Source organism: Fringilla coelebs, assembly GCF_963513975.1.
Source record: "Fringilla coelebs genome assembly, contig: SCAFFOLD_33, whole genome shotgun sequence".
NCBI lineage: Eukaryota > Metazoa > Chordata > Aves > Passeriformes > Fringillidae > Fringilla > Fringilla coelebs.
Genome location: NW_028167443.1, coordinates 1,370,118 through 1,389,124, shown reverse-complemented (window position 1 = coordinate 1,389,124; position 19,007 = coordinate 1,370,118). Strand labels below are relative to the sequence as shown.

Below are 19,007 nucleotides of genomic sequence, written 5' to 3'. Positions count from 1 at the left end.
TTGGAAGGAGGGTGGGTGGAGTGAATCAAGCTTGAACCGTTAGTAACAGAGGAGGGAAAACAGAACAACCTAACACAACACAACATCTCCCCCTTTTTCGTTTAAAAAATAAAAAAGAAGCTAGACAGAGGTAGACTCGAATTGGCTGCCAACTTCAGAGTCCGAGTAGCAGTCTCTGAACCAAGGATGGCTCATCGGGGCAAGAGCCCACGGGTTTTCTTTAGCGGTTCTTCTGGTTCCGGGCTCATCACTTGGTTGACGCTTGGAGGGGATATCACCTTGTTCAGCAGTCTTTTAACCAGTCTCCAAAGAATTGAGGCAGCAGTCAAAACAATGATAACAACTAAAGTAACAAGGAGAACAGTTTTCAAAACTGACCCAGCCCATCCTGACAGACCCCATCCTGAGAAGATGCTCAGGGATGGAGCCATCAGGTCAGGGTCACTGAAACAAAACAAAAATGAGTTAAGAAATTAAACTTAATATACTTCAGCTTGATTCACTCCAGAATATCCAGGTCTTGATCAAATGGCTTGCGCCTCCTTCTCCAGCAAGCCTCCTCCACCTGTGCTACAGCCTCAACTGCAGACGCCTTTTTGGGAAGGAAAGGCCTGACCCATTTCGATGGTACCCACTTGAGACCTGAAGGAGTGGACACGCACGCATATCCCCTTCCCCAGGTCACAAGGTCAAAAGGCCCTTCTGTCTTCCAGGTCTCCGGATCTTTCACGAGAACCGGAGGCCTGGCTTTCAGGTGCAGCTGCTCATGGTGACTAAAGTGCCTGACAATAGGTGGGTTTAGATTGTCAAAGGAACAGTTTAAAAAATTGATAGTAAACAATGCTTTGGACAGTTGGACTTGGGGGGACTCCACCTTTACCGCTGTACGCTGTCGCTCTAAAACCTTTTTTAGGCTCTGGTGGGTCCTCTCCACCACAGCTTGGCCTGTCGGGGAATAGGGGATGCCGGTCTTATGCTCTATTCCCCATTGCTGCAGGAAGCTCCTGAGTTCCTTAGATCTGTACGCTGGGCCGTTGTCTGTTTTGATGACCTTGGGGATGCCCAGCACAGAGAAAGCCTGCACGAGATGTTTCTCTGTGTCTGAAGCTTTCTCCCCTGTATGGGCGGAGGCATAAACTGCACCAGAGAAAGTATCAACTGAAACATGGACATAACTCAGCCTACCAAAAGACGGAACGTGAGTTACGTCCATCTGCCACACTTCACAACTGGACAACCCCCTGGGGTTGGCGCCGGAACTAATAGATGGCAATTGATGGGACTGACACTGGGGACATGTCGCCACGATCGCTTTGGCCTGTTCGCACGTAAGCTGGAATTGGCGAACAAGGCCAGGGGCATTCTGGTGGAACAGCTGGTGGCTGATCTTAGCTTGTGCAAACACGTCTGGGAGGGGGGCAATCTGTGCTGGAGCAGCGAGGGCATCAGCTCTCCGATTGCCCTCGGCAATGAACCCCGGCAGGTCAGTGTGTGACCTGACATGCATCACATAAAAAGGTTGCTCTCGGCGGGAGACTAATGCGACTAATTTTGAGAGCAAATTAAACAATGGAACATTTGACACTTCCTGTAAAATGGCATTTTCTGCTCTGGACACTACACCAGCGACATAAGCCAAATCAGTAACTAAATTAAAAGGCTCAGAGAACCTCTCAAAAGCTCTGACGACTGCGTCTAACTCAGCTACTTGAGGTGATCCCTCAACCTTAGTAATGTCAGCCTCCCACCGCTGAGTTTGAGGATCTTTCCAAGTCATCACTGACTTGTGAGATGCTCCAGACGCGTCAGTAAATACAGTCAAAGCTTTCAAAGGGGTTCGGCTCTGAACACTCTTTAATGATAATGTAAATTGAACATCCTGATTAAAAATTTTATGGGCCGGCCGATCAACAGCAATTTGGCCGGTGTAGCTGTCCAATGCGAATTGCAGCATTTCATTTTCGTGGAGCAGTTTGTTAAAACTGTTTAATTTAAATTGGCCCGATTTCAATTGAATTGGAATGTGGATGCAGCCAAAATCACACCCTGCAAGCTCCCTGATCCGCGATCTTGCTTTGCGGATCAGTTCTGCCACCAGATCTTGTGGCAACGTCATCCTTTTGGACCGATGGTGGCTGAGGAAGACCCACTCTATAATCAAAAGAGAATCTCTCAAGCCTTGGTCCTTGCTCTCAGAGGTATCGTCCCATTGAAAGATTAGTCCATGAAGATGTGGCAGCTTCCCTAAAATAATAAATTTGAACGGCAGACCCGGTTGATATCTGTGGGCCTGCCTGGTGGAAATAGCTTTTTGGATTTTCTCCAGTGCTGCCTGTGCCTCCTGGGTAAGAGACCTGGGAGAACTAAGCTCCTCTCCCCCTTTCAATAAATCGAAGAGAGGGGCTAGGTCATCAGTTGGAATGCCTAGCCAAGGCCTTACCCAATTCAAAGACCCACACAGCTGGTGGACATCTGCCAAGGTCTTGATGTTAGTTTTAATTGCTAATTTTTGCGGAACAATGGTCCGCTTAGTAATATCCAAACCCAGGTACTTCCAAGGTGGCATCCGCTGAATTTTGTCCTCTTGGAGCTCGAACCCTGCAGCAATCAATGCATTGATTGTCAGGTCAAGCGCGTGGGTAAGTATGTCGTCTGTTGGAGCACACACGAGAATATCGTCCATGTAATGCAGAATTATGGCATCCTTGGCTGTGTCACGAATGGGGGACAACAAGGAAGCTACATACCATTGGCAGATGACCGGGCTGTTCTTCATTCCCTGTGGGAGAACACGCCAATGGTAGCGCTTCCTTGGGGCTTCACGGTTGATGGTAGGAACCGTGAAGGCAAACCGCGGAGCATCTTGAGGGTGTAGAGGAATTTGGAAGAAACAATCCTTGATGTCAATAACGGCCAAATTCCAATTTCGGGGGAGCATCGTTGGGGACGGCATTTCTGGCTGGAGGGGACCCATGTCGTGAATGGCATTGTTAATTTGACGGAGGTCGTGGAGGAGCCGCCACTTATCTTTCTTTGGTTTTTTGATGACAAACACTGGGGAGTTCCACTCTGACATGGACTCCACCAGGTTGCCTTTTTGTAGCTGCTCCTCAACGAGCTCATTGAGCGCTTTCAATTTTTGTTTGTTGAGCGGCCACTGCTCTACCCACACTGGCTTATCAGTTTTCCAATTCAGTTTTTGGGTAGGGCGCTCTTCAGTGACCGCTGCCCGAAAAACCTGGGGAGCTGCTGGGAGGTCAATTCGGGCTCCCCATTGGGCAAGAAGGTCCCTTCCCCACAGGGGTTCCGCATAATCTAAAACAAATGGGCGTACTGATGCCAATTGCCCATCTGGCCCCTTTATTTGCACGACGCTCTTAGATTGTCGTGCCAATTGGATGCCTCCAACACCCTGTACGCGTCCAGCTACGTCTTGCAGTTCCCAGTGCGACGGCCATTCCCGAGAAGGAATGATCGTCACATCTGCTCCTGTGTCTAAAAGTCCCTGTAGAGTTTTGTGATCCCCACCCCTAGAAAGATGACACATAAGGTGAGGTTTGTCTCTGCCTAAAACTTGGGCCCAGGCAGCGGTGTAAGTGTCTTATGTGTAGGAACGGGACTGCTCTGGGTCCCAGGTCAGCGCAGGCACAGGAATGGCCTGAGCTAAAACCTGGCCTTTTGGCAGGAAAACGGGGGGACAGACACAATACAACCCTAGTGAAAATTTCTTGGTGTCTGATGTTAAGAGACCTGGGATGATATTAATTTCTGGTGGTGTGAACTTGGTGTCTCCAACAACGACATACTCACAGCCGACTTCTGTCCAGGTACCTGGGCACTCAGGGGACACAGTCACCAGGTGGAAGTTGGTGTCTTTGATGTAAAGTGAGTCTGTCAGCTGCAACCTGAAAGGAAAGGTTTTGGAGATTATTGTTAGAATGGGCTTGGGCTGAATGCAGTCTAAACAGGTCAAGTTTGGTAGAACAAAATCTAAATTTGCTGTAGTCACAGGCGGGCTTGGCTTGGCTCTTCCCTTTCTCTCCCCACCTGATGGTAAAGATCCCGCCTTATTTTTGTCTTTGCGCAGTGAGGGGCTGCGCTGAGAAACTAGTTTTTTTGTTGGGCATTTTCCTACGCTCTCTGCCCTTTTCGAAATTCAAAAAACTGCAGTCTCAAAGGGCAGTCAGGCATCCAGTGTCCAAGTTTCCCACACAGATGACAGGGAGCGGCTCTCTTCTGGGACAGTTGTGGAGGAAGAGGATGCAGCTGATGGTCATCCGATGGAGCTGGTCCGGCAGGCAAGGCGTCTGCAATGTCGGCGGTGGCAACCCTCCGAGGTGGCATCCAGGAGTTGGGGTCGATGTCCGAGGACAAAACAGTGACTTTGCGAGCGCACACTTCAAGCATATGATGCAGGGTTGGTGGCGGGTCCAGAGGCAGGCTGAGGATGGCCGCTCGACAAGCTGGATTAGCATTGGCGAATGCCACTTCTTTGAGGATCTCCGCCCTGGCCTCTTGACTCTGCACCTGGAGATCGATCGCCTTGCGGAGGCACTCGACAAAGGCAACAAATTGCTCATCTGGTAATTGAAAAATCTTAGAATAGGTTAAATAGGGCGTTGATGGTTTAAGTCTAAGGAATGCTTTTTCTGCCGCCTTGACACTTTCCCTTAAAACCTCGGGAGGAATTGCGCGCGCCTGCGATGGACCATCAGTCCAATTCCCCTGCCCACAAAGGTGGTCAGTAGAAATTGTTTCCCCATCGAAATCATGTCCTGTTCGGGGATTGTCCCAAAGCAATGGCAAGATTTCTGTAATTTCCTTTTTCCATGCTGCCTCCCACATCACAAATTCTGTTGGGTTCAGCAGACATGAAAAAAGGCGCCGCAAATCAAAGGGGGTTACATCTGAATCAGTTAAAGTGGCCCTCAGGATCCCCCGGAAGTACTCGCTGTCCCGGGAGAAATCCTTTTGGGCTTTGCATAATTCTTTTATAACATGGTGGGGAAATGGGGTCCACTGGGCCTGAGCTCTCCCCTCCCTCTCAGGATGGTAGGTGACTGGAGCAGCCATAGGGATGGAATTGGGCTCCAGCTTCCGGATCTCCTCCCCCCCCTCCCCAGACATTGAGGCATGGGAACTGGAAATGTGAGGGGAGGAGGTGTGGCTGGGAAAATAGGCAAGAATTTTCCCATGGGAGTGGTAAGAGGGTGGAGTTTGGGAGGAGGGTGGAGAAATGGGCAGAGTTTGATAGGAGGGAGGAGAAATGGGCAGAGTTTGGGAGGAGGGAGGAGAAATGGGCGGAGTTTGTGAGGAGGGAGGAGAAATGGGCGGAGTTGGGGGTGGAGCTGAGGGAAGGACAGAAGGAGGGGCAACCAAGGGAAGTTGGGAGGAGTCCGGGGACAGGAAGGGGTTTTTTGAGGGGCGAAAGGGATTGTGGGAAGAAGAAGGAGAAAAGGCGGGAAAAGCCATGTGGCTTCCTCCATTTTGAGCTCCATGGGAGCCATCTTGGGGATGCAAGTAAAACCGAACTGAGGGTCTACAAACTGGGGATTTTTGAACTGGGGAAGAGGGAGTAGGAGAGGAACCCTGGAGAGTCTGTCCAGGACTCTTCGGGCGATAGGCTTGGGAGCTTTGAGGGGAGCCAGGGGAGTGGTGGACACCCTGCGCTGAGCTGGAGAGAACTGCTCCTCTCAAAGTCCCACCTTTTGGGCAAACAGGGGAGGAAGAGGGCTAGGACAAGGGGCACAGGGAGAACTGGGGACTAAACTTTGTGATGATGGTTGTTTTCGTGATTTGGGGCCAGATTGCAAGATAAATTTGATTTGGGAAGCCCAAAATGTGATTTTAATAAGAGAAAAATCTCCTGACTTGACTACATCCTGTAATTTATGGAGAACAGCTCCCCAGAAAATTGGGTCGCAAATTTTGTCAGGAGAGACTTCTGGAAACTGGGAGAACAACCATCGCACTAACTTTTTTAACTCCTTTTTTGGAACATGAACACCCCCCCCCTGCAAGGATTCCCGCAACTTGGATAAAAGCTCTCTTCTGAGTTGCTGATAAATGTGCACCCATGATAAAGATTTTATGATGTGCAACTCAGTCCACCCACCGTCCCAGAAGAAGGTTAAAGAAAAAAAACAAGAGCCCTACACCAAGCCCTGTCAGGAAGAGAGAAAACTGCAGCAAGAGGACCGAACACAATGCCGGTCAAAAATGACTAAAAAGGCAGGGCAAAAAAGCAATACTTACGAAAATCCGGTGCAGGCGAAAAGAAAAGCTGGGATCGATGGCTCTGCTGGGGGAACGACTCCTCAGGTGCTTGGAGCTGCCGTTCCCAATCCTCCGGGAGCGCTACCCACGAAAAGGGGTCTGCTGCAACCGGGAGGTAGTTTTGACGGCCAGGGAAACCCACGTGGTATCCAAAGGGAATAATCCAAAGGTCCACAGGTCTCGTCCGCGGGGTCCGGGGAAGCCTTCCGGGCCCCACGTGGTCGCCAAACTGAAGCTGCAGGCTGGGGAAAAGCTTAGAGTGGAGGCTCACCCCTCCTCGTCGCCTGGTTAGCGTCCAGCTCCGCTTCAGTGGGGGGGGCACTTTCCCGGGTAAGATCACCCTGGTCAGCGCCTGAGGAGTCTGCCCCACGCTACGGTGGGCACAGCTCCTTGTGGTGGACGAGGTCTGCGGCTACAATCAACAGAGAAATAGAGAGCGGACTCCAGCTGCAGTTGCAGTCAGTTTATTAAGTGCAGATCAAACCCACAACTGGAGACCCCACCCTAAGGGCACAGCAGCTTTTAAAGAGTGAGGTGCATAGGGGAAGAGACAAGGATGGACATTTGGGGTAAACCAATGGTAGGACACTGAGGGAGGGACCCCGGCCTCTGGACCAATCACCCGACGCTCCAGCTAGAAGTTTCTAGAAGGAAGGGAGGGAGCGCCAGGTGACAGACAGGGCATTGGGGAGGGTTTTTTTTTTTAAGGGATACATATGTTGTTATAGGGATATGGGAGGAGTTGGGATCATAGACAGTTGGAAGGAGGGTGGGTGGAGTGAATCAAGCTTGAACCGTTAGTAACAGAGGAGGGAAAACAGAACAACCTAACACAACACAACAGTCTCTACTATGTCAGAAGGATCCACCATCTCTGAAACCACCCTTCAATCCCTCCCAGGGCTCTCCTCTGCTGTCCCCAGTCTCCACCCCACTGAGCCCAGAGCTCCTGTTCCCCTATATATTGGTGAAGTGTCTGAGACCAAGAGCACATGGACAAGAGGGACAGTTCTTTCTTATTTGAAGGAAACCACAGAACCCCAGGGTTGTGAAGGCAGATGAGAGGCAGTCACCAGAGGCCAAGGCAAGCCAGACCTGTCTGTCCTTGCAGCTTTTGTCTCAAAGCAACCTTTGGATATTTGGGGAGTTTTGGGGGTGGAATTCCACTTTAGCTGTGGGTTCCTGGACTGGAATGACAGTTCTCCATAGGAAGGAAAGGGTGGAGCCCCACTGTTTCAAAGGCTGATTAGAGGCAGCCCCAAGGAGGCCAAGGCCAGCCAGACCTGTTGTAAGGGAGGAATTTTTGGATAAACAGAATTTGGGAGGCCAAACTCCACTTTTGTCTATGGGCATCTGGACAAGAAGGACAGTTCTTTTCCATAGGAAGGAAAATACGGATTCCCAGAGTTTCAAAGGCAGATGAGAGCTGGCCCTCTGGAAGCCAAGGGAATCTGGACAGTCCTGGAAGCTTTTGTCTGGGAGCTGTCCTTGGATATAAGGATTTTCAGAGGCGGATTCTCAATTTTGGCCATAAATGCCTGGACTTGAAACATGATTTTTTCCATGAGAAGAAAAGCAGAGGCCCCCAGTGTTTTGAAAGCAGATGAGAGGTGGCTGCCAGGAGGCCAAGGCCAGCACAGAGTGGGTTGTGTGAGGTCACAGATGGGGCTATGACATCACAGAGTTTGTTTTGACAGGTCATGGAGCAGCTACACAATCATAGATGGGATTCTGTGACATCACAGTACAGGCTGTGACATCATGGCATGGCTGCATTACATCATAGAGCAGTCTGTGAGATGAAAGTGTGTGCTGTGGCATTTCAGAGTGGGAGTATGACAACACAGAGAGAGCATTGTGACATCAGAGAGTGGGTTGTGACATCAGTGGGTGGCGGTGTAACATCATAGAGCAGGCTATGACATCACAGAAAAGACTGTGATGTCACAGGATGACTTTGTGGCATCCCAGAGTCTTCTGTGGCATCACAGACCAGCTGTACGACATCACAGAGTTAAATCCCAGCACTGATCCTGTGATACCACAAAGGAGCTTTGTGACATCACTGAGCAGGCTGTGACATCACAGAGCAGCTGTGTGTGATCATGGAGTCTCCTGTGATATCACAGAGTAGGCTCTGTGACATTATAGGTAGGACATCATAGAATGGATTCTGTCATCACAGGCTATCTCTGTGACGTCACAGAGGGGTTGTGACATCACAGACCAGGTTGTGACATCATATAATGGCTGTGTTACATCACAACATTAGTTGTGACATCATACCAAGGGCTGTGAAATCACAGGAGGCTGTAAGACCTCACAGGGTGACTATATGACATCACAGGGGCACTGTGACATCACAGGGGCTGTGTGAGGACACAGAGATGGGTGTGTGAACTCACAGGGGCAGTGTGACATCAGAGTAGCTGTGTGAGGTCACTGGGGAGGTCACTCTGCCCTGGTCCCCCTCACAGTTCCCCCCAGAGCAGTCCAACCCTGCTCATGCACAGCAGGGTCCCCTGTCCCCCTGGGTCCCCCCGTCCCCGGCGCCTCAGCTTCCCCCAGAGGATGTTCCACGAGATCGACCCCAGAGCCTGACACGGGGACGGGGGACCAGGGCCATGGGGGTGGGATAGGGGGACAGGGACCCCCCAGCAGTGTCCCTGTGTCCCCCAAGGCCAGAGCCTGGGCCAGGGCTCCTTCACCTTGTTATGAATGAGGGCTTGAGAGCACTGAAAAAATCCCTGGCAAGAGATCAGCAAAACACAGATTTTATATTAAGGGACAGCAGCACAAAGTTCCTTAGCAAGAGTCACTCTGCTCCTGACTGGACACTTCAGGCACACCAAAGAAACAAAGCAACAACAAAACCAAACAAAATCCAGGCAATAAAACCAGAAATGAACTGTGAACTGGGGCTTTCCTTCCTTTGGAAAAGAAATGTCCTTCTACAGATGCCCATGAAATTTGGGGTTGACCTCCAACATTCCCTATTGTGTCAGACTGGAGGAGATTGTTGGCTCTAAACATTTCATGTGTGGGGGAGGAAGGGGCAGGTGCTGCCTTGCCCTGCCCTGGAACTTCAGCACTGCCCTGCCCTGGAACCCCAATCGCCCCAGAGCCTCTATCCCAGCCCAGCAGTGTCTGCCAGTCCCTGGCACAGCACAGGCAATGCTCCACAGCCACCTCTGGAGCCCCCAGACCAGCTCCTGAGTGACCAAATGAGCCCAAGTCCCACCTGGGGGAAGGGCCCAGGAAGACCAAGGGGTATTTAGGGCTGACCACAAGGCAAGAACATTTCTTGACCCTACCTCCTCTTGGAATTTCCATCTGAACACTGCTGGAATTAAGGAGTTGGTAGCTGTGTGTGTGCTTCTCTGTATCTTTTTGGTCTTTCTCTCTTTCTGTGTCTTCTTCTAATTCTCTCCTGTTTCAAATGTTGATTAACTTAAAAATTGAACAGGCTTAGAGTTTGCGAAGTTGAATGGGCCAAGTTAATGCTTTGAGAAGTATTTTTTGGTTAGTGAATGTTGTATTAAACCTTTTGCCAAGTTTCTCTAATTTTATGAAATTGCTATTAAAGGCTATTTTGTTGTTTTGAGCCCCTGGGAATCTCTTGTCAGTATTTCTCCAGTGCATCCAACTCAGAGGACACAAGCAATTGTAATTCCTTTTAAATCTCTCTTTGAGAGAGTTGTTTGGGGGATGGGGGTCAGTGCTTTTCTGTCCTGCTTGGCACAGCCCAGGCAGGGCTTTCCCAGCCACATTCCACACTCCATTTCCCAGCTGGAGCCGCTGGTGCCTCTGAGTTGTGCTGCCCCAGCCCCAGGGACGTTCTCCTTGTCTGCCCATTCCCCCACGGGCTCTGGGCAGGAATGGCCTCAGTGGGGGCTGCTGACATCCTCAGACACTTGGAGGCTGCTGCTGAATTTCCCTGCTCCAGAGGCTTGTTCAGCCTTCAGCTCTTCAGTGCAGAAATTCAGTGTCCCAGGGCTCATTAACATTCAGAACAACTTAACAAGCCAAGCCTCTGGGAATAATTTTTAAGTTTCCAAATGCTTTGTGGTTAATTCAACAGATTTCAATAGTGTATTCAAACAGAATATATTCTTTTTTAAAAGACAGTGATAAAACATTTCTTATGTCCTGTTTAGTTTTTTTCCCCCCATTTATAAATTGATATGTGCAATCTCTGAGTGACACTGAGTCCAAGTACCTCCTCATGCTGTTTGAATGGATATGAAAATCAAGACCCTTCATGGCTGACAATCAATCAGACTCTGCCCCTACCCACACCCCACCATTTCCCCCATCCAAGCCCTGGCACTCAGAGCAGCCTTGTGCAAATCTGAGCTCCCTCCAGCCCAGGCTGCACCTGCAGCTTTCAGCTCCTTGCCCCTACTCCCACCTGCTTTCCCTGCAGAAGGAGCTGCCCGAGACACAGAGGGATGTTCATTTCCTGTCAGCCAACAGAGCCAAGGGAAGGCACAGCTCCATCAAATGCAAAAGTCATTCCTCTGTGAAATATTAAATCCACTTTGCAGAGCAGACAGTCTCAGAGCAATGGAAAACATCTTCTGTGCCCAGCACAGATCCCAAGGTCCCTCCAAACCCTCCCTGCCCCGATTCTGCCCAGATTTGCTCTTTGCACACCTGAGTCACACACTGAAGTCAGGACCTCCCTCCATGCCCAGAGGGAGGAAAAGAGAAAAAGGGGATGAAGAGCTCTCCTGTGCAGAGCCACGGTCCAAGAGCCCCTGCAGTGGGAACCACAACTCATCAGGTTTGTGTCCTTTGGGCTCAGGGACTGGTGACACTCAGAGGCACAGAAAGGTTTCTTGCCTCAACAAACACAAGTTGAACATTTGAACAGTTTAATAACCATCACAGCTCTTCCCTCAGTTCTCTGGGATGATCTCCCAGCAGCATCTGAAATGTTCCCCATCCCCAGGAGATTTCTGCTCAGGAACAGTTTTAGATGAGTACATAAGCAAAGGTAATTCTGTAATAGATATAAATGCAATTAGGATGTTGACTAATGTGATATTTATGTGAACTTCAGAAGTACTGGGCAACTCCCTGGAGCTCAAAGCATGAAACCAGTCAGTTGAGAGGCACTTGAATGACCAGAGAGCACTTGGAGGAGGAAATCTGGGAGCAACAGGAAGGACATAGATGCAGCTGGTCTAGTGAAGAGATGCCCTTAGACATGGCTATTTAAACAGGAGAGCTGGAAACACCTGAAGGAAGAGGAAGTAATACACAGAATATTGATCAAACAAGTCAAAAGGAAAATCAGTATTTCTTCTTTTGCCACCAGTACACTTCCACAAAATTCCTGTTCCTGGTGAAAAAACATTGCTATTCCTTAAAAGTACTCAAATGACCCAGATAATAAAGATTTGCTTGTATATTATGAAACTAAAAGGTATTAAGACCTGTGTCCCTTTCCAGGCAGACATCAGCTGTGTGCCCATGAACAGGCAGTGCCACTTGTGCCCTGAGGTGCCCAGCTAGGATTGGATCTCTCTGAGAGCACCTGAAGGAGAACAGAGCACCTTGCAAGCTGCAGGTCCCTGACAGCCCCGCAGGGCTCCTGTCCCATCAACATCTGCTCTGCTCCAGTCTGGAACAGGGCCCAGCATGGTGCTGGGATCATCAGAGAGCTGAGGTGTGTGCTGGAATTCAATGCCCTCCCCATCCTGAAGTAGCCCTGCATTTCCCTGCTCAGCAGCCTTGGTCTGCAGCACAGCCATGGAGGCTCTTTGGGCTCTGGACTGTTCCTGCAGCCCCCAAGGGCAGCTGAGCTCTGCCTTTGGCACACTCAGCCCTGCCCAGCACAGGCCATGCTCACCAATTCCCTGTCTGTGCCTGGCCTTGCTGTCAGCCCCGGCAGCGGCTGCGTGGCCCCTTGGTGGCCCTGTGCTGGCCCAGCCATGGTGGCACAGCCCCTGTGCAGGCCCAGCCCAGGCCAGGAGCATTGCGGCTGGGAAGGGCCCCTGTGCCGTGGTGCCCACAGCAGCCTTGGGGCTCTGTGCCCCATGGCCTCCATGCTGGGCAGCCTCTGCCAGCTCCTGCAGAGCCCGTGGCGCCTGTGGGCCTGCACAGACAGCCCTGCCCCGGGCTCTGCCGGCCTCTGGGCCAGCAGAGAGGCAGCCAGGGCTGGCCATGGCTGGGAACAGGCCCTGAGCCCCACAGGAGGATGGAGCTGGGCCACGACCAAACTCAGCCCAGGGCAAAGCTGGGCTCAGCAGCCAGGGCTGCCAAGGGCTGGGGACAGAGGCTGGCGCTGACAAGTGTCCTGGGCCCCGTCCCTGCTCTGTCCGTGGCCCCAGGGCAGCCTCCTCTCTGGGGCACTTGCCTGTTTTCAATGCCTTGCACAGGCGCTGGCCCTGCCCCACAAGGCCTGGCCTGAGTCCTGCCCCTGCACGCTCAGCCAGGCTGAGATGGACACTGATGGTGTCTGTGCCAGGCTCTCTGAGGCCAGCCCAGCTCCCTGCAAGCTCTGCCAGCTGCCCTGAGCTCTGGGCAGCACCAAGGGCCTCTGGCCAGCCCAGCCCAGCCGGCTCTGGCCCCACAGCTCTGCTCAGGCCATGCTGCTCTGGGCACTGGCCCCACGGCCTCAGCCCCTGGCAAGGGCACAGCAGCAGCTGCAGCTGCCACAGGACTCAGCCCCAGCCATGGGGGAAGGGGCTTGGCCAAGGCACAAGGAGGCTCCCTGTGTGCCCTGCTCCCCTCTGGCTGAAGTGCTGAGAGCTCTGCAGCCCCTGCTGTCATCCCATCTGGCCAGGGCAGCACAAGAGTCCAGGCCTTGGGGCCCTCCAGAGCTGCTCCTGCTCCAGGCCCAGGGTCCATCCCAAAGCTGGGGCAGCCACAAAGGTGTGCCTATTTCTGTTCATTGCTGCTCTGATGCGGATAGATCCTCAGCCACTTGGAGGTTGCTGATGAATTTTTTAACTCCAGAGGTCTCTTCTTCCTTGAGGTCTTCAATTCAGGAATTCAGTGAAAAGGGCTCATAAACATTTTTTCAAAACACCTGAACAAGAATAACCCATGGGAATAATCTAAGTTTTCAAATCTTCTATGGTTTTTCAGACAGATTTCAGAAGTGTATTCAAAGTGAATAACTGTTTTGTCCTGTTTTCTTTTATTATTTATAGATGGACATCAGCAATGTCCAATTGATATTGACCACCAGCACCTTCTAATGCAGTCTAAAGAGATATGAAAATCAAGACCCTTTATGGCTGACAAGCAATAACACTTTGTCACACACCCCACCTGTTCCATCATCACACCCCTTGGATTCCTATGGATCAGGAATGGTGTGGCCAGCAGAAGCAGGGCAGTGATTCTTCCCCTGTGTTGGCAGTATTTGGGCAGCATCTTGAGTGCTGTGTCCAGGTCTGGGTCCCTAATTTAGGAAGGACATGGAGGAGCTGGAACATGTCCAGAGAACGGCAACAAGGCTGGTGAGGGGTCTGGAGCACAAATCCTGTGAGGAGTGCCTGAGGGAGCTGTGGTTGTTTATCCTTGAGAAGAGGAGGATCAGGGGAGACCTTATCACTCTCTACGACTCCCTGACAGAAGGGTAAAGCCAGGTTAGGGTCAGGCTCTTTACCCAGGGAACTGGACAGGTCAAGAGGACACAGCCTTCAGCTGCACCAGGGGACATTTCGGCTGGACATTAGGAAATACTCTTCACACAAAAGGTGATTGGGCATTGGAATGGGCTGCTAAGGGAGGTGGGTGAGTAACTGTCCCTGGAGGTGTTTAATGAAAGACACACTCAGTGCCATGGTCTGGGTGACAAGGTGGTGTTGGGTCCCAGGTTGGACTTGATGCTCTCCAAGGTGTTTTGCAGCCTGGTTGATTCTCTGATGATTGTGACACTGTAGGGTCCTGGGGAAGCAAGGGGCCATTGTGACACTGCAGGGCCTGGTGGCACAAAGAGGACCATGGTGACACTGTGTACGACATGGCAGCACAGAGCCAAGGGGCCATTGTGACACTGTGGGGCTGAATGGAAGCAAGGAGTCCATTGTGACAGTCTGGGTCCTGGTGGAATCACAGAAGCCACTGTGACCCTGCGGGGCCTTGTGGAACCAAGGGGCCATTGTGCCCCTGTGGAACCAAGGAGACCCTTGGGAGAGCCTGGGGACAATGGAATCAAGGGGCATTGCTCCATTGCACAGACTCTGGGAACTGAGGGAAAAATTGTGACACTGTGGTGCCCCATGGAACCAAGGCTGCCTGGTGACACTGCAGGATCTTGTGTCACCATGGCTCCACTGTGACACACTGCAGCACCAAGGAATTCATTGTGGCACTCTGAGGCCTCCTGGAACTAAGAGGCCACTGTGACTCTGCAAGGCCTTGTGGAACCATGCAGAGCATTGTGACAGAGCAGGACGTGGTGTCAGGATGGGGCCATTGTGACACTTCAGGGCCCCTTGGAACCAAGGGGCCAGTGCTGCTCATCAGGGACTCCTGGAATGAAGGAAACATGTTTGACACCATGGTGGGACCAAGAGGCCACTGTCACACTGTGGAACCAAGGAAAGCATTGCTGCCCTGCCAGACCACATGGAACCAAGGATCCATTGTGACACTGCAGGGCCTGGGGGGACCAAGGGCCATTGTGACACTGCGGGGCACAAAGATCCAAGGGACTGTGACACCAAGGGTTCCCATGGAACCAAAGGGACTTTGTGACACTGGGAGGCCTCATGGAATCATGGAAACCATTGGGACACTCTGGGGCCTCATGGAACTGTCGTGACGCCAAGTTGTCAGGGAGTGTTGATCTGCTGGAGGGTAGGAGGGCTCTGCACAGGGCCCTGGACAGGCTGGATCCAGGGCCCAAATCCAACAAGGTCTGGTTTAACAAGTCCAAGTGCCGGGTCCTGCACTTTGGCCAAAACAAGCCCTGCAGCACTACAGGCTGGGGACAGAGTGGCTGGAGAGCAGCCAGGCAGAATGGGACCTGCAGGGACTGATGGACAGAAGGCTGGACATGAAGCAGCAGTGTCCTCAGGTGGCCAAGAAAGCCAATGGCTCCTGGCCTGTATCAGGAATTGTGTGGCCAGCAGGAGCAGGGCAGTGATTCTTCCCCTGTGATGGGCACTGGTTGGGCAGCACCTCAAGTGCTGTTTGCAGTTCTGAGGCCACATATTTAGGAAGGAGAGGAAGGGGCTAGAGCATGTCCAGAGAAGGGCAATAAGGCTGGTGAGGGGTCTGGAACACAAGTGCTGTGAGGAGTGGCTGAGGGACCTGCAGTTGTTTCTCCTGGAAAAGAGGAGGCTCAGCGGACACAGGGCAGTGTCAGGGCACAGGTTGGACTGGATGATCTCCAAGGTCTTTTCAAACCTTGCTGATTCTGGGATTCTCTGAAATCACCCTGTGAGCAGTTACATGATGAGCCCTGGACCTCCTCTTCAGAAGCTCCAGCAGCCACGGTGCCTCAGCTTCTCTGCCAGGCCCAAAGCCCATGCTGTCAGTCCTGCAGAGACTCTGCAGCTCCTCCTCATTGCCCAGGACAGGGAGATCCAGAATCAGAAAGAGCAATCCAGATGTGTTCCCCTGGCCTGTGCTGCCTCTGGCAAGGGAGCAGCACGAGGCAGTGCAGGAGCCTGCAGACAACTCCTGCAGCATTGTAGGATGATCCTTCTGCCCAAGGGATGTTCCCATGGTTCCAAGTCAGGAACTGCAATGGGGAGTGGGGCCAGAGAGGGAAGGGCAAACAGGGATGGGCTGTTTGCAGGGGAGGGAACAGGGCTGGGGAAGAGGAAGAAATTTCTACCAGGGAAGAGTGAAGAAATCAAAGGTGAAGCAAATGAAATGCTCCGGGCAGTCTGGGGGTGGCTGCGAAGCAGCCCTCGCTCTGAGCAACAGCATCTGCAGTGGGACAGGAAACTCCCAGCTGATGGGAACAAACTTTCTGGCTGACTGCAGAGGCCAGGACAAAGCTTTCCCTGGCGTCCCCCAGCCCTTGCTGGCCCCAGGGGCTGATGGCATTTGTGCTCTCTCAGGTTCATGTCCCCACACCAACAGCATGGGGGTGCTCCTGCCTGCTCTGTGCAATGCAAACAGGGGCTCCTGAGCCAGTGCTGCCATGTCTGTGCCTGCAAGGATGGGGCACCTGTGTGAGCTGGGGGAGAGGCCAGGGCTGCAGAGGGAGGATGTTGTTGGCAGCTCCATGAGAACGCTCTGGGATGCTGCCCTGGGCTGTCCAGCGCACTGGGGATGGATCAGCCCCTGCTCTGCTGCTCCTTCCTTAGTCCCCCAGGGCCCTTGCAGAGCACCAGCCATGCTGTTTGCCCCCAGCCTGCCCACGGCTACCCTGGGGCTGCTCACTGAGGTTTTCTGTGCTGAGCATTGGCCTGGCCATGTTCTTGAGAGAGCCTGGGCAAGGAGCCTGGAGCCCCCAGGGCCTGGCCTGAGGTGTCAGCGCTGCCCCAGCAGTGCCCATGGCCTGTCCCTGCTGCAGCCCCGGCACTGCCACCCCAGGACTGTGCCCAGCCCAGAGAGCACTCAGGCCCTACAGCAACACCAGAGCCACCAGGGCAGTGGGGCAGGGCCATGGGAGCAGCAGTGGCAACAGCAAGTGCTGCTGCTCCTGGGCACAGCTGCTGTGCCAGCACTGATCTGCCCCCAGCTTTGCACACAGACATTGCTGCTGCAGCTCCAGAAAAGGTAACAAAAGGGCATCTCTGCAGAAATCTTTGCTGGGAGATCCTTTAGTTCGCTTAAAGCCACTGAGAGCGCAGCCCCTCATTGACTCAGTCTGTGGTCACAGGGAAGGTGGAGAGAAACAAATTGAGAAATGGAACAAATAATGACATTTCTTTCTGGTCAATACGAAAAAATTAAAACAAAGGAGAAGAACCTCCAAAATGAAGCCAACAAGAAGCATCAAAGATGACTTTTATTACAAGTGATTTTAAGAAATGTGCCAGCAGTTTAATGTCCCTGAAAGCATCCAGTCATCAGTCTCCTCACTGCAGCCTTGAGCTCCTGGTTTCTCAGGCTGTAGATGAAGGGGTTCAGGGCTGGAGGCACCACCGAGTACAGAACTGACAGGGCCAGATCCAGGGATGAGGAGGACATGGAGGGGGGCTTCAGGTAGGCAAACATGAGAGTGCTGAGGAACAGGGAGACCACAGCCAGGTGAGGGAGGCAGGTGGACAAGGCTTTGTACCGTCCCTGCTCAGAGGGGATCCTCAGCACAACCCTGAAGATCTGCACATAGGAGAAAACAATGAACGCAAAACAACTGAGTCCTAAACAGGCACTAACAGCAATGAACCCTATTTCCCTGAGGACATTGGAGTGTGAGCATGAGAGCTTGAGGATCGGGGGAATGTCACAGAAGAACTGGCCCAGGGCATTGCCATGGCACAGGGGCAGAGAAAATGTATTGGCTGTGTGTATGAGAGCAGTGAGAAAGGCACTGGCCCAGGCAGTTGCTGCCATGTGGGCACAAGCTCTGCTGCCCAGGAGGGTCCCGTAGTGCAGGGGTTTGCAGATGGACACGTAGCGGTCGTAGCACATGATGGTCAGGAGGAAATACTCTGCTGAAATGAAAAAGACAAAAAAAAAGAGCTGCGCAGCACATCCTGTGTAGGAGATGGTCGTGGTGTCCCAGAGGGAATTGTGCATGGCTTTGGGGACAGTGGTGCAGATGGAGCCCAGGTCAGTGAGGGCCAGGTTGAGCAGGAAGAAGTACATGGGTGTGTCAAGGTGGTGGCTGCAGGCTATGGCGCAGATGATGAGGCCATTGCCAAAGAGGGCAGCCAGGGAGATGCCCAGCAAGAGGCAGAAGTGCAGGAGCTGCAGCTGCCGTGTGTCTGCCAATGCCAGCAGGAGGAAGTGGCTGATGGAGCTGCTGTTGGACATTTGCTGGGGCTGCATATGGGCACCTATTCATGGATAAAAGGACAGTGAAGTGTTAGAGGAGATACCTGTAACCAAAATCAAATCCATTTCCCATACACCTTCCCTTGGAACACACACACAGACCCTTTTTTTTCAAGAGATCTGGGGTTTTCTCTTTAAGCTCTCCCATGTCTCTCCTGGTATTCTTGGATATCAGAAACCTTCAGCATTTTTGCTGCACCCAGGGAAAACAGAGCAAGTTCTGTGAGGCAAAGTTATGAGTGGAGAGTGAGGGGAGGTGGTCTGTCATTCTGACCTGTACAGAATTCATCAGGGCTTTAGCCTTTCTCAGGTGGAGGTCGATCAGCTTCCCATGTTTCCCCCAAAATGCCCCAGCTAGAGTTGAGAACATATGGATCCACTATAGCCCAGCTCCACTTCTGTATCCAAACACTACTGTTTCTCATTTCAACAACCCAGCAGCACTTCCAATGTTAGAAGATCTGTGCAATTCCCCAGCAATCTTACAACTCAAAAATGCTCTAGGACAGGTTTGAATCCTGGATTGAAGCTCCCAGCTTGGACTGAAATCTCAGAGGGACTTCCCAGTGTCCTTATGATGGCATTGGATGAAAGGGGGATGCAGCTCCTTCCCTGGCTGCCCTGACAACATTGCCCAGAGCCAGGCACTGGGGACAGTATCACCCTGGGCCAGCTGTGCCCCCTGCCAGAGCCCTCATGGCCGGGCAGCTGCTCCCAGCCCTGTGTTCTGCAGAGGGAACTGGGCCCAGGGCTGCAGAGCTGCCCCACGGCTCTGCTGCAGCTCTGCCTGCACAGGAGGGGCTGCATGC

General features: G+C 52.3%; 1 protein-coding gene across 1 annotated transcript; it reads right to left on the bottom strand.

The window, feature by feature from the left end:
• Positions 1 to 17,241: 17,241 nt before the first annotated feature.
• On the bottom strand, positions 17,242 to 18,177 carry LOC311165901 (olfactory receptor 14J1-like; the record flags this gene model as incomplete). Its single annotated transcript, XM_084227392.1, has 1 exon — positions 17,242 to 18,177. One exon carries the CDS (start codon positions 18,175 to 18,177, stop codon positions 17,242 to 17,244), a length of 936 nt encoding a protein of 311 aa, XP_084083518.1.
• Between the last annotated feature and the right edge of the window lie 830 nt (positions 18,178 to 19,007).